Here is a 22,868-nt window from a genome sequence, read left to right on the forward strand (position 1 = left end):
GGGCTTAACAACAGGGACTACAGTCGATCACTTCCACAGAGTAGGCACCGTTTGCTGGCTGAGGGACAGATAAAAAATGTGTTCCGTTTGTATTTAAACACCAAAACAGAACCACTGACAATTTCTTTTTTAAGAGCTGTATTATTGTTGTTTTTAAGATTTAAAATCTTCTTCTTCTTCTTTCGGCTTTTCCCATCAGGGGTCGCCACAGCGAATCATCCTTTTCCACCTAGTTCTTTAGTAGAATATTTTCTCAGCATATACCTGATAAGACTACAGATGTGTTGTTGTATTTAATTCTTCTTAACAGCTTCTTCAATGTTAATTATTTTAGATTTGTCTCATTTATTAGATATTCGTAATGTGTCATTTTGATATTAAATTATAAAATTAAATTATACATTAGAATTACTTCTTTGACATGTTTGTCCAGACTCATATTCTTTATTTAGTTTATTCATGAGTCCAAGCAGCTGTTTGTTTCAGACATCATGAAATTTCTTTCAGGTGTTTGTGAGATACAACATTGATGAGAATTAAACATACACGAGGTCCTTTGACCTTTGGTCACCAAAATCTAATCAGTTCATCTTTGAATCCAAGTTGACAGTGCTCAAGTCTCAGGACTATAAACTCTCCCAGAGCACTGGAGCATGGTGCTGCTGATGCAAAGTGGCTCTATGGAAATGCTCTGACCCACTCCAACAGGAACTTGGATCAATATGATCATGATGATCTTTATCAATGGAGGATTTAATGTTTTTGGAATATTAATCAGGGACTTTCCATCATGATTTATGCATTTTATCATTTTATTTCTAAAAATATTGTTATTGTCATAATGTCTTTTTTTTTCTTTGTATTTTATACAGACAATATATTTTTAATTTTAAATTAAACAGTCTACATTCTGGATAATTAAAGTTAGTGTAAATATTTTCATGTGTATATGATGTTTCTCCTTTACTGAAAAAATAAAGTAACAGTTTTAGTTGAGTTTGTTTGTTTCAGAGTCAGAGAGCCGTGTCTCTCTACAGTCAGAGGTTTTTGTACGACGACTCAACCAGTTTGTATCACTGTGGTGGACTTTTGGTGGCGGAACCAGACTGGATGTTGGAAGTAAGTGAACTGTTTTAAAAATCTTTTGAGAACTATGTTTTCTTTTTAGTTCTTTTATGTTCAATGTCTCAGAAAAAGTACTTTTTCACCATTAATTTAGTTTCTCTTGAGATAGTTTGTGCTACAAATCTTATGTCTGCTTTAGCAACAGAATTTTAAAATGTTATTATGATTAAAAATTTAATTAAGTTGCAGCAATTACTAATTATTTGTAGCTTTTATAGTAAAATTGAATCTGGTCAGTTTGCTGGTTTAGTTCAGTCTGACAGAGTCAGAGAGCCGTGTCTCTCTGCAGTCAGAGGTTTTTGTACGACGACTCAGTGACTTTGTTTCACTGTGGTACACGTTCGGTGGAGGAACCAGACTGGATGTTGGAAGTAAGTTTCTGCACAAATACTAAATTAAATATTGTAAAGTTATGTTTTAAATGTAGTTTTTAAAGTGTTCAGCAGATAAAGTGCTGTTGTTTTTATCTTACACTCATGTTAAAGTGTTCATGTTTATGTTTGTCTGTTAAACTCTTTGCTACACGTTTCTTTACACAATCCTGACATGTTAAAATTTTTATTTTAAATTTAATTTAATCAAAGTGTTAAAAAGGGTTTGTTTTTAGTTTTTAGGTTACTTTTTTATTTTCCTACCACACTGTTATTGTTGTTACGATGAATTCAAATTAAAGTCTGTAGTGAAAATGAGCAGAATGAGGATAAATAAGAACATTTCTAAATGGAAACAAGGGCTGATTTGTTTTTGTCATATTTTGTCTGAAATTTATTTTGAAATCATTTGAACAATTTGTCAGATCAGGATTTAAATCAAAATAATGATTTGATGGTTGTCATTTAATTTTCTAGTTTCCTCTTTATATTTTAAACTTGTTTAAAGTTTAGAGTATTTCAGTTTAAAACCTTTATCTCAGGTGCAGTTTGATGTTAAACTGTGTGATGTTTGTCTCTGTGCTGATTTCCATGAGAGGTTTCTTACAGGAAATGAAACAATGTGTGAGTCAGTGACTGGTGGAGCAGAAAAAACGTCTGACAGAAACTCCTTAAAGGAGAAAATCAACTGTCACACAGTAAAGGTGTCCAAGTATCTGCTGTTTGATGGACAGCTGAGTGCTCTGTGTCCTCTAAGCTGATTGGTGTCTCCTACTGTAGGTGATGCTCGTCCCACCCTGACGGTGCTGCCCCCCTCCAGTGAGGATCTGGTGAAGGGGAAGGCCACGCTCATGTGTCTGGCCAACAAGGGGCTCCCCTCAGACTGGACTCTGTCCTGGAAGGTGGACGGCAGCAGCAGCAGCAGCATCAGCGGCAGCAGCAGCTGGGAGGAGATCAGGAGTCTCGGGGTGCTGGAGAAGGACGGACGCTACAGCTGGAGCAGCACCCTGAGGATCCCTGCAGACCAGTGGACCAAGGTGAACTCTGTGACCTGTGAGGCCTCCCAGGGGTCTCACACTCCGGTCACAGAGACACTGAAGAGAGACCTGTGTCCCCAGTTCTGACCTGTCTCACTCGTATTCTGGTTCTGGTTTTCCTCTGCTATGTCTCTCCATCTGTACTCTGCAACACACTCTGCATTTTCAGAATAAAACATTTCAAAACGGATCTTTTCCTGCTGAGAATAACTCTGTTATGATCTTCAGATAATAAAATAAATCCTTCAAATATTTATTTCAACTGGTTTTCGGTTCAAATTCTACAATTAAGTACATGATGCTGTAGTATAATCTAGACCAGGCTCCATTTGTTAGACATCAAATATTTTAAGACATCTGAAATTGTTATTGCTCAGCGCTCAACTCCTATCAGACCTACTCACTGAAAAAGAAACAAGAAATAATAATAAAATATTATCTGCAGGTATTTTAATTTACATCCCAAAGAACCAATAAACTGACTATATATAACTGATAAATTCTTGTAGTAACAATTCTGAGTGGTAAAATGAGTTTTCAGAAGGTTTTCAAGCTAAAATTCAAGAACTTATTATTTATGTTGGAACAAAAACTTTCTGCTTTTGTATCAAAACATTCTCAGGTGAATTGTTTTCTGCCGGTAATTAAATTTAATAATATGTTTACTGTACATCTCTATGTATTAGTTTCGATTTTTAAGTTGCAGGTCAGAGTTGTGTAATAGCAAATGTTTTGGTAGTTAAAACTACCTTTATAAAGTTTTTTCACTTGTAGATAATACTGCCGCCTCACTCTGAACAATACTCAATACTGTTGCCCCTCTAAAAACAAAGCAGTTGATCAGAGAAAGACATCTCTATGGTAAAATTCACAAATCCGTAGCTTAAAGCAGACATCACGTAAGATGGAAAGGAGGTGGCGTTGTAGTAATTTAGATGAATCTTGCCCAACCTGCAAAGACAGTTTAACAATTTATTAAAAACATCTCTTGGTAATGCTAGAACTACATATTATTAATTCAATAAGAACAACTCCAGGCTTCTTTTCAGCATTTAGCCACGCTAACAAAGAGACTTGGCTCTGCTGAGCCTAGTATTCCCTTATCTCTTAGTAATAATGACTTCATTTCTTTAGAAATAAAACTTAACTAATAGAGAAAAAAATGATCAGATCTTCCCTGTAACTGGCATGTATGGATTTGCATGCACAACAGCTCCATATTCATCTGTCAGACCTCACTGGTACTTAGACTGCTTCTTCCCCATAGATCATGCTGAGTTAATTTCAACTAATTCATCTAAACCATCAACATGTCTCTCAGACCCCATACCGACTAGACTGCTCAAAGCTGTGTTACCATTGATCAGCATGTCCATTTGAGATCAGACCTATCTTTACTAACAGGCTACGTACTACAGGCTTTTAAGGTTGCTGTAGTCAAACCTCTACTCAAAAAAGCCCACTCTGGACTCAGGTGTTTTAGAAAATTAGAAACTAATATCCAATCTGCCCTTTTTCAAAAAGTAGTTTTGAAGCAATTATGTGAGCACCTGTGCAAGAATAACCTGTATGAATATTTACAGTCAGGATTTAGAGTTCATCATAGTACAGAAACAGCACTGGCATAGGTCACTAAAGATCTTCTCTCAGTGACAGCCAACGAATATCTCTATACTCATCAATTAACATATTAGTGCTGCATTCAACACTATAGATCATCAACACAATCACAACATTGTATTACATAGACTGGAACATGTCATTGAAAACCAGGTTGGTTTAAATTCTATTTATCAGATAGATTCCAGTTTGTGCACATTAATGATGAGTCTTCCACTGAGCTCCTCTCCTTTCTCCTTTCCTCTATCTATTTAAATGCTACCATTGCATGTCATTAAGTGTGTGTTTTCTCTCTCTCGTAGATGTGCTCCCTCCTCTCTATACCTTTCTGCAGGTAACCCCAGCCATAGAACTGCATATCTCCAGAGTCCAGTTACTTGTCCTACCAGCGTGCCCAGTGTTTTTGCTGCTTCTTGTTATTTTTTGTTGTCAGCTGTTTTTTTTCTCTCCTCTTTCCACTCATGACAACCAGTCGAGGCAGCTGGCCGCCCACCATGATCTTATGATCGTATACTTTATTGATTCCCTTGGGGAAATTGTGGTTGGACAGCTATGTTTTGTATGTTTTGTAAGGTCTTAAACTTCAAACACTGTTTGTGTGTGTGTGTGTGTGTGTGTGTCCTCAGTGAACTGTATCAGTAGCTTCCAGCTGCAGCAGTCAGTTCAGTTTCTGTTCAGTCTGACTGAGGGAGGTTTTTGTACAACCACTTTTCACTGTGTGAACACATGCTGACTGTTGATGTAATGATAACTCTGACAGTAATAAACTGCTGCATCTTCAGTCTGGACTCCACTGATGGTCAGAGTGAAGTCAGAGTTTGATCCACTGCCTGAAAAATGACCTGGAATCCCTGATTGTCGAGTGGCAGCATGGTAAATGAGGAGTTTAGGAGTTTCTCCATCTTTCTGTTGGTACCAGGCTAAAAGATGATAGTTGCTCCAAACATGAACATTCTGACTGGTTCTACATCTGATGTTGACGGTTCCTCCCAGATCAGTTCTCACTGCTTCAGACTGAGTCACTGTGACCTGACCTCTGGACTCTGAGGATACAGAGACAACAACATAAAGCAGCAGCATCATGGTTTTGTGGGCTTCATTTCAGAGGGACACATGTTGATAGAGGAGAGGAGTTGGATTCTCTGGACTTTACCTGTGAAGCAGCAGCAGAGGAGAGTCCAGATGAGGACGGAGATCAGAGTCATGTTTTGGATGAGGAGGATTTCCGTGTCTTCTGTTGTCATGAAGGACAGCTGTCAGTCATCCAGGGTTCAAGTCTCAGGACTATAAACTCTCCCAGAGCACTGGAGCATGGTGCTGCTGATGCAAAGTGGCTCTATGGAAATGTTCTGACCCACTCCAACAGTAAGTCATTATGTGGAAGGAAGTTATTTTATATGTTTAAAAAGAAAAAAAAGTATATATATATATATATATATAGTGTTGAAATTGATCATTTAATAGTTTATCCCCAGAACCCCCTTTTATCTGACCACATTTAATAACATTTGAATTTACTGTACTAAACTTTACTTTACCTAAGAAAATATTTCACTACAGTAGATGTTTATGTGACAAATTTAATGAACTGATTCCATCTTTTATTTCAGAGCCATGTACCAACACAGAGGGCAGTCAGCCAAACTTTACTCCAGCACAAGTCGACCATGTTATTTATAATACTGCAGCCTCACTCTGAATAATACTCAGTATTGTTGCCCTTCTGAAAAAGAAGCTAGTGAATCAGAGGAAGTTAGCTCCATGGTACATTTCTCAAATATAACAGACATCACGTAAGCTGGTAAGGAGGTGGCGTTCCACTAATTCAGATGAATATTGCCTAGTCTGGAAAGGTAGTTTAATAATATATTAAACAAAGCCCTCCGTAAAGCTAGAACCACATATTACTCCTCATTAATAGAGCCAAAAAAGAACAACATCAGGTTTCTTTTCAGCATTACAGCAAGGTTGACATAGAGTCATAGCTCTGTCGAATATCCCCTTAAACCTCAGCAGCAATGACTTTATGAATTTCTTTCCTAATAAAATCATAACTATTAGATAAAAATAGATCAGATCTTTTCTGCAAACAACATAGAAGGACTCATATGTACAACAGCTCTAGATTCACTTGTAAGACATCATGTCTCTTAGACCCCATCCCAACTAGACTGCTCAAAGATGACTGACCTTTGATCAGCACGTTCATATCAGATCAGATCAGTCTATCTCTACTAACAGACTATGTACCATGGGTATTTAAGGTTTCTTTAGTCAAACCTCTACTCAAAAAGCCTACTCTGGACTAGATCAATATCCCATTTGTTTTTTTATCTCTAAAATTCTTGAAAAGGTAGTTTCAACCCAATTATGTGACCACATACACATGAAGAACTTGTAAGATTTCCAGATTTAGAGAACATCATAGTACAGATACAGCACTAACAATCTTCTATTAGCATTAGATAATGGACTACACTCTCTCTCTATAATCGTTTTGTTAGATCTAAGTGCTGCATTTGACACTATAGATCACAACATTTTATTACACAGACTGGAACATGTCATAGGGGCTAAAGCAACAGCACTGGGCTGGTTAAAATCTTATCACATAGATTCCAGTTTTTACACAATAATGATGAGTTTTTTTACATGCACACAAAAGTTAGTTCTGGATTTCCACAGGGTTCTGTGCTTGGACCGATTCTTTTTACTCTAGTTCCTCTAATTCTTTACTCCTTAATGCAGACAAGACAGAGGTTATTTTGTTTGGTCCTAAAAACCTCAGAGACAAGATGTCTTATCATATTGTTACTGTAAATGACATAGTACTGGCCTCAAGTAATACTGTGTGGAATCTCGGAGATATCTTTGACCAGGATGTCTCCTTTACTTCACGCATATAAGAACAATCTCTAGAACTGCCTTTTTGCATTTGAAGAATATTGCTAAAATTAGGTGCATCCTGTTTCAACGTGATGCTAAAAAACTAGTCCTACTACTAACTACTTACACTGGACTATTGTAATTCACTATTAATAGGATGTCCCAATGACTGCTTAAATGTCTCCAGTTAATACAAAAACATGTCTTAAAGGCCTCATAGTTCCATATTTTCTAAGGTGAACACTCTCTTCCCAGTTTCGTCCATTAATATTAATGATATAATTGATCCCCTTGGGAAAATTGTGGTTGGACAGCTGCCAGGAATTGTTTTATTTTTCATTTATTATAAAATTCTGTATACAAGTGTATTTTGCAAGGTCTAAAACCATAAACACTGAAGTAACAATAATGTAATCTTCAATGCTATAGATGAAATTGGGTTTGTACAGTACTCTGTGTGTGTGTGTGTGTGTGTGTGTGTGTGTGTGTGTGTGTGTGTGTGTGTGTGTGTGTGTGTGTGTGTGTGTGTGTGTGTGTGTCCTCAGTGAACTGTATCAGTAGCTTCCAGCTGCAGCAGTCAGTTCAGTTTCTGTTCAGTCTGACTGAGGGAGGTTTTTGTACGACCACTTTTCACTGTGTGAACACAGCTTGACTGTTGATGCTATGAAAACTCTGACAGTAATAAACTGCTGCATCTTCAGTCTGGACTTCACTGATGGTCAGAGTGAAGTCAGAGTTTGATCCACTGCCTGAAAAATGACCTGGAATCCCTGATTGTCGTGTGGCAGCAAAGTTAATGAGGAGTTTAGGAGTTTCTCCATCTTTCTGTTGGTACCAGGCTAAACAGTGTTTGTTGTTATAAACATAAACATCCTGACTGACTCTACATCTGATGTTGACGGTTCCTCCCAGATCAGTTCTCACTGCTCCAGGCTGAGTCACTGTGACCTGACCTCTGGACTCTGAGGATACAGAGACAACAACATAAAGCAGCAGCATCATGGTTTTGTGGGCTTCATTTCAGAGGGACACATGTTGATAGAGGAGAGGAGTTGGATTCTCTGGACTTTACCTGTGAAGCAGCAGCAGAGGAGAGTCCAGATGAGGACGGAGATCAGAGTCATGTTTTGGATGAGGAGGATTTCTGTGTCTTCTGTTGTCATGAAGGACAGCTGTCAGTCATCCAGGGTTCAAGTCTCAGGACTATAAACTCTCCCAGAGCACTGGAGCATGGTGCTGCTGATGCAAAGTGGCTCTATGGAAATGTTCTGACCCACTCCAACAGGGACTTGGATCAATACAATGATCATGATGATGTTCATCAATGGACGATTTAATGCTTTTAGAATATTAATCAGGGACTTTCCATCATGATTTATGCATTTTATTTCTAGAAATATTGTCTTTGTCTTTTTTTTTTTTTATTGTTGTATTTTATACAGACAACATATATTTTCTTTAATTTTAAATTAAACAGTCTACATTCTGGATAATTAAAGTTAGTGTAAATATTTTCATGTGTATATGATGTTTCTCCTTTACTGAAAAAATAAATTAACATTTTTTGTTGAGTTTGTTTGTTTCAGAGTCAGAGAGCCGTGTCTCTCTACAGTCTTTTTTACAGGTTTTTGTACGACGACTCAGTGACTTTGTTTCACTGTGGTACACGTTCGGTGGAGGAACCAGACTGGATGTTGGAAGTAAGTTTCTGCACAAATACTAAATTAAATATTGTAAAGTTATGTTTTAAATGTAGTTTTTAAAGTTTTCAGCAGATAAAGTACTGTTGTTTTTATACTACACTCATGTTAAAGTATTCATGTTTATGTTTGTCTGTTGAACTCTTTACATTTCTTTACAAAATCCTGACATGTTAAAACTTTTAATTTTAAATTTAATTTAATCAAAGTGTTAAAAAGAGTTAGTTTTTAGTTTTTAGGTTAGTTTTTTATTTTCCTACCACACTGTAACTGTTGTTACGATGAATTCAAATTAAAGTCAGTAGTAAAAATGAGAAGAATGAGGATAAATAAGAACATTTCTGAATGGACACAAGTGCTGATTTGTTTTTGTCATATTTTGTCTGAAATTTAGTTTGAACTAGTTTAAAATATAAAGAGGAAACTAGAAAAGTAACGGACAACCATCAAATCATCATTTAGATTTAAATCCTGGTCTGAAATATTGTTGAAATGATTTCAAAGTTTAGAGTATTTCAGTTTAAAACCTTTATCTCAGGTGCAGTTTGATGTTAAACTGTGTGATGTTTGTCTCTGTGCTGATTTCCATGAGAGGTTTCTTACAGGAAGTGAAACAATGTGTGAGTCAGTGACTGGTGGAGCAGAAAAACCATCTGACAGAAACTCCTTAAAGGAGAAAATCAACTGTCACACAGTAAAGGTGTCCAAGTATCTGCTGTTTGATGGACAGCTGAGTGCTCTATGTCCTCTAAGCTGATTGGTGTCTCCTACTGTAGGTGATGCTCGTCCCATCCTGACGGTGCTGCCCCCCTCCAGTGAGGATCTGGTGAAGGGGAAGGCCACGCTCATGTGTCTGGCCAACAAGGGGCTCCCCTCAGACTGGACTCTGTCCTGGAAGGTGGACGGCAGCAGCAGCAGCAGCATCAGCGGCAGCAGCAGCTGGGAGGAGATCAGGAGTCTCGGGGTGCTGGAGAAGGACGGACGCTACAGCTGGAGCAGCACCCTGAGGATCCCTGCAGACCAGTGGTGGAAGGTGAAGTCTGTGACCTGTGAGGCCTCCCAGGGGTCTCACACTCCGGTCACAGAGACACTGAAGAGAGACCTGTGTCCCCAGTTCTGACCTGTCTCACTCGTATTCTGGTTCTGGTTTTCCTCTGCTCTGTCTCTCCATCTGTACTCTGCAACACACTCTGCATTTTCAGAATAAAACATTTCAAAACGGATCTTTTCCTGCTGAGAATAACTCTGTTATGATCTTCAGATAATAAAATAAATCCTTCAAACATATGTTTTAAATATTTCTTCATTAAAAACATGATGCTGTAGTATTATTCAGACCAGGCTCCATCTGTTAGACATCAAATGTTTATAGACATCTGAAAAATGACTTGATTTTTAACCAAGTAGAACAGATTTTTTCCACAGGTCATATTTGTGACTGATTCCAACTAATTTTGAGTTCTTTTTCATTTTAGATAAAATAGGCTGACATTTTAAAAATACACCTAATATTTAAGAGATGTGACTAAAAAGGAAAGATTTGTGAAATGTTAAATGCATTTGATGAAGGTGTGTGTGTGTGTGTGTGTGTGTGTGTGTGTGTCCTCAGTGAACTGTATTCTTCTCTGCAGTAGCTTCCAGTGACATATACAGTAGAGATTTGAGATGTTTTTGGTCATAAAGCTTTATTTACAGGGTAGCTGTAAAATTTCAGGTCAGATTGCACTGTCAGCTTTTCTCTGCTGCCGTGAAATATTTCTTAAAGTGAAACAATGTGCGAGTCAGTGTCTGGTGAAGCAGAAAAACACAGTATACAGTATGTGTCTATGTGGTTGCAGTTTCACAGCCCCCCCCCCCGCGGGCTGCATTTCCCGATCTTGCGTCACCTTGTGATGAGCCTGGCAGTTTGAGGAGTTCTGCTTTTCTATACATTAAAGAGAAGGTGTCACATTTTGGTGGGTGGGCATCTGACTGAAAACTGTCCTGTATGTGAAATTAACCAGCTGAGTCACCACCCTTGTCTTTTTGACCTGCTGAAATGAACTGATGAAAAACTCAACTTCTCGTCTCATAATCTCGCTGATGCATTGCTTGGAATAACAAGGATTCCATGGAAATGAGGGGCCACACAGGCCTTTCTGAATGAACTGAAGGATACTTCCTACATTCTGGAAAAAAAAAAATCTAAGGGGCTGAGGATGCAGAGTGGGAGGTCTCCAAAAGAAAACTCTGACCAGTTGGACAGGCCAAGACAGAAAACATGGGCGACTGCCTCACAAGTCTGATCAAAATCACTTGATAACTGTCAGACCTACTAAAGGTTTCTGCATCTAAAGTAAAGGATTTAAAATGGCTAAACTCCCACCTAAAATCGGCAGAAAAGAACAACGTTCGATGTGATCATCATGGCTCTAACCAATAATAACACTACTAATAAAGGGCAGAAACAAGAAGATTTGGGGTTGATGATTCTCACTGGTCAACCTCGCAAGAGACGCCTGGCACATGGCTCCATTTTAAATAAATAAAATGTAGGAGCAACAGCAAGTCAAGGACAAGTCTAAAATTCAAAACGATATTTTTTAAAGAAACATGGCACTCGTACACCGCAAGTCGGTGGTGGTTTTATGATAACTTTCACAAACAGCATCAGAGAGGTGGCATTTTTTGCATATGTTGGGCTAATAAAGTGACGAAGATCACGCTTATTTAAGTGTTTCCTAGCAAATGGAAAAAATACAAACCTAATCACTGAATACTTTACATGCTGAACCAGTTATCACACTAATTGCTGCTAAATGACACTTTGTGTTATCCAATTAATTTAATCTAAAAACTAAAGGAACAAAGGGATGATTCTTGTTTATGTGGGCATCATCTCTACCTGTGCAACATAATCTTTAGAAATCAGCTGTATTTATACTCACCAGAGTCCAGACTGTAGTTTCCTATACTGCTATTTACAATTTGGATTTTAGGTGAAGGTTTTCACATCAAGTCATAGAACCTGAAATAAGGAAAAATAAATAAACACAATGAAACAACCTCACTGAGCCACCAGAGGGCAGCATAAGAAGGAGAATCAGATGAAACACAAACACAGATTTTGTCACATTTTCTTCATGATTATACCGATTTCAATTGATTAGCTTAAAAATGGACATTCCTAACCTTAACTATAACCACACACTCTCAGTTGGCAGTTCTTTATTAGCGAACACCTAAACCAAAATCTGAAGCAACTGTCCTTCACTAAATCATTCATGAAGGTGATAATGTGCAGTTTTGGTTCAAATCATTTGAGCGTTTTGAAGAGACTGTATGAATCATTTACAAAGATGTGCTAGCAGATAGAGGTCCCTTTTCAGGTGTTATTTTGTCCACCCAGTTACGTATATCAATACAATACAGTTCCATAGCAGCACAAACTGCAGCCTCCAGGTGTGGAAACTCAAACTGTCAATGGACAAAAGTACCATTTTACTAAAGTCTGTTTAAAAGAAATGGAAGACTTTGTGATGAAATCTGTTGCGACCTTTTACATCATCAGGAGGTCATGAGCCCACTTCAGAGTGACCCAACTGACTGTGGGGGCAGAGAAAGGAGGAACTGGCTGCACATGGGAGCATTTTACAGAAAAAGAAGAAGAAGAAAAGCCTGGACAGGAGAAGTGAGCAGTAATTCACCGTCAGACATATGCAGTCATTTAAACTAAGTGAGGTTTTCATTACAGCGTGCGTCTGTTTGACTCGCACGGCTGCATTAATGAAGAGAATATTTATAGGGTGAAAAATGTTTGTTTTTTGACCTTTGACTTCACAGGACGGCCTTTTATTTTCTTTGTAAAAATGAGACACTTATGAGCTAAAAAAAGGACCCTGTTTACAGGAAACATCAGCAAACTACTTCAACAACAACAAAATGTAAATACTAACGAACTTCAGTTTAAATCACATTTACTTTGAAACCACTTGTGTGTTTGGTGGAAGTCTGTGAAGCTCTCAAACAGATGACACCGTTTTTATAAACTCATTCTGTTATTTGGACAAGTTCTGCGAAGCAAAGTCAAGGTTGTTGACTCTTTGATAGAATCCAACTGTCCGAGCAAAGTGATAATCTAAACTGATCAACTTGCATCAGTCATGTGTTGTGTGTGTGGGTCACAAGGAGACAGAGTGAGATTGTGAAAAAGAGAAGCAGTCAGACATGCATGACAGAAAACAGGAATAGTCTGCATGTGTGTTGCTTGCATTCCTCCCTGTGTAAACACAGCTGATCTGTGGTCTATCTTGTTTGCCATGCCTTAAAAATCAGCTTTAATAAGATGTACATGTGCAAAACCCCTAAATGAATGTTACATTTCATGGACTGAGCAGGACTCATGTCCTGTACTATGTGACACTCGCTCTCTGGAGGAGTGTCTACACCCGCAGAACAGAACCAGTTCAAGCCTCCAATCTCCAGGGCCCACAGCGGAAGTAAATACTGGATCAGTGGGTTAAGGAATGCACAATCACAAGTGGCTATTTTATGCTGCACCATCACGTTCCAAAGTTTTTAAATATGTTGGAGATCTCCAAGACTAAGAAGTGTAAATGTTGTTAATACATCAGTTTTACACTTTTTAAGAGCTTTTCTTGTTTCCACTGTCTACAAATTATTTAATGTACCGAGTACCTTCTGTGGACAGTGGACTCATTTTCACTGTGGTCTTTTTGTAATTTTTGTCATAACTTCAAAGGGCTGTGTAGGTTAGGACTCAGTTAAGGTCAGCATTAGATTTGAGTTGGGGGTTAGACATTTAGCTGTGATGGATAGGGTTACGCTAAGTGGCCACTAGTGTCGGTGAAAGTGTGCTGACACAACTATTGCACCACTAATGTGTATGTGAGACAGTGAGTGTGAAAGAGGACACACAAACAGCTTCTGGCACTAAAATCACTTGAAGCAACAGTGACAGAACTTCCTTTTGCATGAACACACACACAGAAAGAGAGAGAGAGAGAGAGTTGCATGAACACACACACAGAGAGAGAGAGAGAGAGAGAGAGAGAGAGAGAGAGACTCATGAGGATCCATCTTCACTTATGCATCTGACCACTGAGACTGAATCAGCTAAACTCAGTGCTCATATTGAACGTCTACAGGTAAGGGACCTGGATGTTTTCCGAATCCGATTAGTGCTCGATTTTTCTGCCATCTAATACCGAAAACAGCTGTGCTGTTTGTTTAAACCTAACATCAGTTAACTGAGTAAAGACACTCTGGTTTCTGTTTTTAGTGATAATCTAATGTTTTACATTTGCTATATTACTGTAGTTTTAATTTTGGCCACACTGTGAGCACTAGAGTGGAAACAACGTGCAACATATGATTTTTTTACTGTGTAAAATGTTTAATCTTGCATTAGTTACAAGAGGCTGTTGGAGGAAAACAACTTGAATATGTTGCCAGTGAATGCTTTGCAGAGATGTTCAGCATTTTGCAGGGATAAGCTACATAGCTGGTAACACTGGTTAAGCTCATTCCCTGTTAAAATCAGAACTCCAAACCACAAACATCTGCTGTGATATTGAATTTTTCCACTTCAATACAGCAGGTTCAAACAGTGGAAACCTTTGTTTCTGCAAAAGCTGCAAGCTACTTGATACATAACCTATGGCTGGGTTGATGCTGTGAAGGTTGAGTAGATTAAATCTTTACTGGTCTACAGTTACAGTACATTCAACATTTCCACCGAGCAGCCGTTTTCCTTGTTGTTTAACTTTAACATATTGTAACTGTCTTGCAGCAGTTCAAGGTTTAGTCATTGCAGGGTTTAATCAGATAAGCTTCCATTAGAGTGTAGCTGCATAGATCACAGAACAGCTGGAGGTTTTGTGGTCGAGTCTGACGCAGCAGGCTGTGGTGAACCGTTTATAAATGAAAAAGGTTTTTCATTGTGTGCTGTGGATATGTACTTCCCCTCAATGTGCCTGGTGCACCGGGCATCTTTGGCCAAACAAGAATTCACCTCGGATGCAGTATTGCGAGTTGTGAAGTGTGTCCACCACACAACAAGTGTTGTGCTTTTTTATGACCAATTCAAACAAATCTTTACTGCTGGAAATATCAAATCCAAGCAACAGGGAGAAACATTTCACTATATTTTACCCTTATTAAATGTCAAAATAAGTAATCCTTCTGAAAGTTGATTCTATGAGCTATGAATGTAAGTAGAGTTAATACAGAGCCTCCCTATGTTACTTTAAAATGTAAAAAAAAAAAGTTATATAACTGCACATTTCACACCCACAGACCAAAACAGCAAAAAAAAAAAAAAATATTGGTAACTTTGTTGGCCGAGTTCATCTTCTACATTAAACTACATGTCACAATCTCCAAGTCGTTTTTTTTTTCCAAAATTTTTAATTGTCCCATCATAAAAACTGTACATTTCAGGCATTTTTAACGAATTGGTGGTAAATTCAGCAACTTATCATGATTTGTATGGTGGATAAACTTCCTGTCTTCACACAAATAAAAGCACTGAGCAATGCAGAGTCCCTAAAACAACATGGCAGCTGAGTTACAGTCTGAAGTCTTTAAGCTTGACATGCAGTGGCCCTTGTTTTACACTTACTTCACATATAGTGCATATACACCAATTTGAAGAAATGGTTGCTAAAACCTCACTTTGTTGTGGCTTAGTGCCAGGCAAGTCATATGTCTCAGTACAAGAACCCACCACTGCCTTGTGGAGAACACTAGTGCACAAATCTGTGGCGGCTTTGTGCTTCTCTTAGACAGTGCTGCATAACCAAACAGGAAATAAAGAAGAAAGGGGGGGGGCATAAATTTGGCCTGAGAAAAATGAAACTGGGACGTTGTGTTTTTATGTCTTCACCATCAGGGTGAACATAAAGTTTGACTAGGCCAAATCAAACAAACAAACGAAGTCCACAACTACCGTGTGGTCAGATCGAAAACTGTCTGAGTGGGAGCACTGGGGAGTGGTTTATCATTTCAAAAGTCAATTCAGTGGAAACACACTGACCGCAGATGACATTTATACTCTCCCAGTGTATTGTTCACTGGATGCTATATTAGCTGCATACGATTTTATGTGAAGAGGGACAAAACATTAAACATCCCAGTTGTAATAAAGTAAGAACGTTCAGTCTAGACACAGTGACAAACAGACAAACCAAACCAAACACACTCACGAAGCGTTAGGGAGGTCACGTTTTGTTTAGAAGTACAGTAACTGAAATCCTTGTGTCTCATAAGTTTTCTATTTCCGATGACGGTCTACACAACTTTGACCAAGAGCTTCAGTTTCAAAACCCAGTAACGCTGCAGTCTAGATAACAAACAGGACATATGGCTGAAAACAAATACACTTTCTGGGAACATTTTACTGGAATATTCACTATATGCATACAGCTTCATGAACACTTGGAGAAAATCTCAGGACATGTGGCAAAAAAGTCCAATTGGAATCATCTATAAACTAAAATTTACACTAAATCCACAACTTTGCTTGTTGTATGAGGCATAAAATCACAATGCATTAATACTAATTGATGAATTAAAGAACTACTTTGTCTTGTGAACCCACTAATTTGTGAAAAAAAAAAAAAAACTTTTTAAAAAGTTAGATTCTGCAGAGCGACGCCGTGGTTTGACTTTAATCTACTTTCCTTAGTTGACCCCACATCACCCACCCTACACATGTTTTTGGTGGTTTCCGCAGTTTGAGATTTACAGTTTAGATTGTTTACAACCTCGGATGGCCCGGTTTGCAGGAATATGGGTGATGAATTTTATACCCAACAAGATAATGACCAAAACTGTTCATCTTAAAACACACATTACTGATATGGCTGCATAAAAAAAGCAGACTATAGAAAATGAACACTTATCACTGTACCATTCTGCTGAGCTTGTGCAGCAGTTTAATCAGATTAGCACAAGACCAACTGTGTCTGCACAGAACACCGACACAGTACTCGTGTAAACAGACGTGTGCCACAATGTTCTCTTGATTTTCAGATAACATTATGACACGCATCAATTCTCAATTACATTATTTTAACAAACAGTCACAAGGTGAAGTTGCAAGGAGGCTTTTCGCTATTAAGTCACAGTCATAATAAAACCAATAGTGAAACACAGCTCTGTGGACTGTTAAATAAAGACCTGAAAAGTTTATTTATAATACACACTTCTGAAGAAGTCTTAATTCATCAAAACGGTTTCACTACCCCTCCAAAAAGCTACTTCAGTTTGAAAAAAGTTGGTTAGGCAACCCAAACTTATCCTCCAGTGTGGTTTCATTTCTCACCTTACTTGTTTTCTTAGCAAGTCTGTTCATGTCCGATGAGAAAAGGAAACCACCATGGAAGATAAATGTAGGTTTCCTAACCAACCTTCCTCAAACTGAAGAAGCTACTTGGCTGAGCTGTGGTAACACTGGCAGCGTACAGGTAGGTTCAATGAGAGGGCCATCAGCTAACAGGTGAAGTCAACCGGCCAACAGGAAAGGGAGGCTTGAGGCCTAGTATCTGGCTAAACTAGCTACCAGGATAGAAACCAAAGACCTACTACACTTAACTTTAATGGACAAACAAACTAGAAAGCAGATGTTTGTGGTGGATAACTTGATTTCAGCAAGCGAGCTAGACAACAAACAAGAAAACAGACAAAGGCTCGAGGGTGGCGTAGCATTTTACAGGTGAGCAACATTTTTTCAACCACGAGTCTCTGGTAATAATAACTTCTGGCAGGCAAACAAAGTTCAGTCGTGAATAGACTTACTGGTTTGACGGAACAGGTAAACTCGTCCTAGTTCAGGGAAAACAAAGCAAGAAGCAACAAAGCAATCACAAATCAACACTTGATAAACCACATGGAGGTGATCATGTGTTGGCTGAAAGCTTTTATAATTTCCCTAATGAGCAGGTGAGTGAGCGAGGCCAGGTGGAAATGGAGGGAAAGTAGAACAAAGGAATGGGGAGGGGCTGAAAAGAGCTGCACTATGACCTACAGGTAAAGGAAAATAACAAGCGGTTTTATTTTTATTTGGAGGCTGCAATGGATTCTCACTCTCACTCACTCTTAATCAGTAGATGAAGTTGACAGAGCAGGTGATAAATTGCAGACTCTGTTATTTCTTACAGATCTATAGTCACAGCACATAGATTTACAGCTACTGGAAACTGATCAAATAACTCAACAACTAATATTTATTACCATATTTATCGTTGGCTAAGACAATAGATTGTGTTAACACACTTAAGCTGTGAAGGTGTGTGGTTGTCAGCATGGGTTATCTACTAGTGAGCTGTTATGCAAAAGGTCCCTCAGTTGCAACAGAGGTAACACGCAACATCATAGAAGAAGCAAGATGGTGTGAAATGTCAAAAAAGCCAAGACAAACAGATGCATATGCAGAAACCTTGACGCATTCTCAGACACTGATGGATAATGACTCGGCTCTGTACAGCTGACTCATCCCCATCATGCCTTACGCAGTACACACAAATTCATTCATACAGTCGTCCGATGTCTGACTGTCACTGGAAGCTTAAGTCTTGTGATCAGAAACTTTTAGTTGTTTAACAGACTGTTCTTTTTTAACACTTGTGACTCCATTCTTATTTTCCTTCATCACAACAGTCTGGGTTTTAGTTGTTGCTTCGTTCTGTGTCATATTTAGGTCAAAACATAGTCTGACTTCTTGGTTGGGATATTTTTTACATGAAAGTAAAGGAGGAAGTAACTCGAAGCCACACTGCATTCATGAACCTGTGTGCCAGCTGTTCTAAAATAGGAAGGAAACATGGTGCAGTAAGTTCATTTCGTTGTGTGTAACTCATATAATGTTACATAAACAAGCCTGTGTTAATAGCAGACATGCATTCATGTGGAAAATGAAAGCAAAAACTACAAGAACGTGTGAATTTTGTTCATGCTGTGGGTAAAAGTGATGTAAAAATACCACAATGTTTTTTCTATTGTATGTCTTTTGCCTGTAAGACCATTTTATGTCATCAGACTACATCTTGGCCTCTTTGTCATGCTCCTCAAACCATTCATGAACATTTTGTGCACTGTGGCAGAGCATCACATTGCCTTTGCTAGCTTGCCTTTCTTCCATAGTGCATCCATGCACCAATGCAAACGGCTAGGCACATGTGCACACATTGTGTACCCAACAATGTACATGCACCTGACCGTCAAGGTGTTAAAAGGTGGTAAAAGAAATCATGATTCATCAGACCAGACCATCTTCGTCTATTCACTCAACCATGCATCACCTTTAAGACCAGAATGACACTGAATGTATCACTGAAATTAGTTTTTACTGTAGGACATGGACAAAATAAACGTTTGAATGTTATTACTCCATTCGTGTTACTGGAAGCTTATTTTCCCACCATGCGGTACTGTCTCAACTCACTGTGCTGTGTTTTGTTTTCCATCATGCAAAGTAGTAATTTTGGTATTTCCTTTTTTTAGGTTTCAAGCACTTGAGACAATACCTAAAGATTACGTGAACAGACAACTGATTGGTTAGAGAGAAGCGTTACCACTCGCTCTTTTTTCTTTTTCTCAGCAGTCTTTCTTCCTTCACCCTCTTCTGCAACAAAATCTGTCTCCCAACATAGAAAAACCTTCTGTCAGCTTATTTCAATTCATTGTCTTTCAGAACTAATATGATGGTTTGTGTTCTCTCTTTTAAAGCCACACAATGTCTCCAAATGACTCTCTGTCAGTCCACATCCTCAAGTCCTCCAAGAATGACCAGACGACAGTGGACATTGACGCTATTATGGAATACGTCACCATCGTCCTCTACTCACTGACTGTCGTGCTCGGCATCACAGGGAACTCTGTGGTGATCTGGGTGGCTGGATTTAAGCTCAAGGTGAAATCACTGGGTTTTTGAGATTCTTCTGCATCAAAGTAGTTTATTGACAGTTTTCTTTATGAGCACGTTTGAAAGAGAAACTGCCAATCACTAGTATAGCATGCATTACTTTTATTGTGCTTTTTTGCAAACAGTTAATTATGTAAAAACGGCGATAGATAATATTTAATATAATTAAAAATAATTAATATTCTTTTCCTTTCTACTCCTTTCATTCTTTTTTCTTGTTTCCTCTCTTTTCTACTTCTTTTTCATCTTCTACCTCCTCAGCCGAAGGTGACCAATGTGTGGCTGGTGAATCTGGCGATAGCAGACTTGATCTTCTGCTTCACACGAGTCTTCTCCCTCATTAAGAAGCTCTTCTTTGACCACTGGCCTTTTGGCATCTTCATCTGCAAGTTCAACGGCTTCTTCAAATACGCCAACATGTTCTGCTCCGTCTTTCTTCTAGCTGTGATCAGTTTGGACCGAGCACTCTGTGTCTGGCAGCCCATTGCCACCAAACGACGCCGCACAATGTGGGCTGCGAGGGTGGTGGCTGTCTGTGTTTGGATCACTGCGGCAGCTTTCAGCACTCCCTATTTTGTCTACCGTCAGGTCTATCCAGGAAAGAACAACCTGAGTAAGTGCTCGGTTGATCCAAAGGACGCAGTGGCAGGGGATAGGAGCGGTAAAGAGATTCTCTACTCCATCCGCTTTCTGTGTGGCTTCATGTTGCCATTCATGGTCGTCCTCATCTGTTACATCCTGGCTGGAATTGGAATCAGACGCACCCGCCTGTCAGGAAAATCGCGGCCTCTACGTATACTAGCATCATTAGTTATTGCGTTCTTTGTGTGCTGGGCGCCTTACCACTGCCTCCTGCTGGTAAAGATGGTGGACAACAAGAACAAGGTGGTAAAGATCTGGTCTCCTGTTGCAACAGGCATCGCCTACTTTAACAGCTGTATAAACCCCCTGTTGTACTTCTGCTTGGGGCTGGATGTGAGGGGGCGGTTCAGACAGAGTCTGGCAGGGGTTTACAAGAGAGCTTTAGAGGACGATGTGGATGGACAGACAACCCAGTCCAACGAACGGTCTTTGGACGAGAGTAGCCTGTCAAGAAATATTACTGCTCTGGGAGCAGGAAAGAGTCAGACAGAAGTCAATGTAGCTAAATTCTGAGTTTTCTAAACATGTATTTAAGCTTTAAAGTACCATATATGTAGTTTGTCATGTTTTAATCCATTAAAGCCACAGTGAAATGACAGAGTCTTTATCTTTTTAGTCCCCTCAGAGTAAAACTAAGTAAAAAGTACAATTTCACGAACCTTTACTTCCATACTGTTCTCCTATTGGTTTGAGACTTTAAAGATGTATCTGCTCTCAGATGCATTAATATGACTAAAACTAACATTTTTGGCAAAATGTGATGTGTAATGTCCCTTTACCATTGGGGTAGAGTGGGCTCACGTACCAAGCCAAACCTGGCATGGTACGTGAAACACTGAGACAACTGTTTCTGTTTCAGCCAATAAGAATTAGTCTCAGTTCTCAGAAACTTACTCCATTTTGGGGAAATGTATTCATGCTTTCATTGACCAGAACAGATGATTTGTTGTATATGGCTAAATTTATCTTAAAATTCAAGCTTTTTTACTGTGAATAACCTGATTTGACTAATGTTACAGATTGCAGGTCAGATTTTTTATTGAATTGTGTTTTTATGTATGTGATTAAAGCTGCAGACGAAAAGTGGAACTAAGAACTAAGGAATAGGAAGGAAGGTAAAGAGAAGTGAGACTAATAAAAGGAAAGCCAGTAATAACTTTAGTTATGACTCTGTCTCGTGTGTCTAGGTCAAACTGAAGGTTAGATGAATTGAAACTGAACATTAGTCGCAATGCATTTCCAATAATAGGTTCCTTGGTTTTTATGTATATTTTGATTTTTCTGACATAAACAATATTGCTCTGCTGTGTTTTATACCTGCAGTAACGCACTGAATGACATGGATTTAACCTCGCAGTTGTAGGAAAAGTTGTAGGAAATTAGTAGTGTAAATTACAGTTTTATGTACAATTTTAATTGTAAGTGTATAATTCTTTAAAGGTTTATCGATATATAGTAAAATTTGCAAGACACTTAATTGTTGGTGTGTCAAGAAAATAAAACGAGTGTCACCTGTTGGAGTCTTTTCTGAGTATCCTTAGATATTGTGTTCATATATTGCACAGTTCTGCAGCCATGTGAGAAGTAATGTCCACATATTAAGCAAAGCTGAGGATGTGGTGGAATAAAACACATTTTATTCAAACTTTATTTAACCAAGAAGATCCCACACACACACACACACACACACACACATTAACAACCAGCATTACCAACAGTGTAATCCAACATGAAACACTGCCAACCCCTGCCTAGGCCTCCCTATCTCCACATCTGCTGCACTCCTCCATGCGCTGCACAGCTGTTCAGATATTAGATTCAAAGTAGATTCGATTATCAAAGTACAATAAATATGAAGCAGCAAAACCTACTATTGGGAAGATGTTGAATTATTTTAGTAGAAGGAAGGAGCCTCACTCCACTTTACTTTTAAAAGCACAAATCTCTGACTTCACTGTAGGCTTTGCCAATACCAAAGTCACGTATTGTATCTTAAAGATCATTGGTCTGTGTTTTTCCATAATGTTAGTTTCCAGTCACATCTGATAATTTTTTGGCCTCTGTTCTCAAATTGTTTGCTTATTGTTTTTCCTGGTGATTTGACAAAGAAACATCAACAAACAGTCAGGTGGACACGGAAGCATGTCTCCAAAAGAATAAAAGAGAAAGCTCTGACTCACCTAATGAGGTAGCACTTGATGCAGTAACTCTTAACCAATTCAGTGTTTTCACAAAAAATGGATACTGACATTTCATATTCAGGTTTTATTTAGGGGTATCGACGTACACCCAACCGCACACTAGAATACTTATGTTAGACATATTGAAGGATTGATTAATTTTTTACCAATTTCCAAAGAATTTTTAAGAAGTTCCCTAAAAAAATCCCTACTTCATTTATTATGAAAAATTATTATGGTTTATCTCTACAGGGAAACAAAAGATCGGTCCATTAAATTAGTTCCAAATAAGTGACTAATCCTGTGTCAATTCGTCTGTCTAGGATTTTAGCAAAAGTGTGAAACTTAAACAATTCAATCTATGAAATTAACATTTTACTGTT

General features: G+C 38.5%; 1 protein-coding gene and 2 gene segments (V, D, J or C); all 3 read left to right on the top strand.

Moving 5' to 3' along the window:
• The first annotated feature begins 1,110 nt into the window (after positions 1-1,110).
• On the top strand, positions 1,111-2,723 carry LOC113153615. The segment is given in 3 exon segments: positions 1,111-1,119; positions 1,376-1,496; positions 2,277-2,723. Coding segments are annotated over 3 exon segments (474 nt in total).
• Positions 2,724-6,539: 3,816 nt separating this feature from the next.
• Positions 6,540-9,976, top strand: LOC113153616. The segment is given in 3 exon segments: positions 6,540-6,550; positions 8,627-8,739; positions 9,516-9,976. Coding segments are annotated over 3 exon segments (468 nt in total).
• A 3,815-nt stretch (positions 9,977-13,791) lies between these two features.
• LOC113154025 (C3a anaphylatoxin chemotactic receptor-like) lies at positions 13,792-21,822 on the top strand. Of its 5 annotated transcripts, none has more exons than XM_026348019.1 (4): positions 13,818-13,886; positions 19,243-19,295; positions 19,468-19,651; positions 19,925-21,822. In XM_026348019.1, exons 3-4 carry the CDS (start codon positions 19,475-19,477, stop codon positions 20,816-20,818), a joined length of 1,071 nt encoding a protein of 356 aa, XP_026203804.1. In that variant the 5' UTR covers positions 13,818-13,886; positions 19,243-19,295; positions 19,468-19,474; the 3' UTR covers positions 20,819-21,822. The 5 variants fall into 5 exon arrangements, with proteins under 5 accessions (XP_026203802.1, XP_026203804.1, XP_026203803.1 ...); XM_026348018.1 differs by lacking the exon at positions 13,818-13,886 and adding an exon at positions 16,726-17,207; XM_026348017.1 differs by lacking the exon at positions 19,243-19,295 and having other exon boundaries at positions 13,792-13,886.
• The last annotated feature ends 1,046 nt before the right edge of the window (positions 21,823-22,868 follow it).

This window comes from Anabas testudineus, chromosome 11, assembly GCF_900324465.2.
Source record: "Anabas testudineus chromosome 11, fAnaTes1.2, whole genome shotgun sequence".
Lineage (NCBI taxonomy): Eukaryota > Metazoa > Chordata > Actinopteri > Anabantiformes > Anabantidae > Anabas > Anabas testudineus.

Bases quoted from the DNA above. Each gene is read 5' to 3' on its own strand.
- LOC113154025 (XM_026348015.1), top strand. From the start codon at position 17,340: ATGGACAAACAAACTAGAAAGCAGATGTTTGTGGTGGATAACTTGATT. The intron at 17,456-19,467 runs GTGAGCAACATT...TCTCTTTTAAAG, and splicing joins GGTGGCGTAGCATTTTACAG to CCACACAATGTCTCCAAATG. The intron at 19,652-19,924 runs GTGAAATCACTG...CTACCTCCTCAG, and splicing joins TGGCTGGATTTAAGCTCAAG to CCGAAGGTGACCAATGTGTG.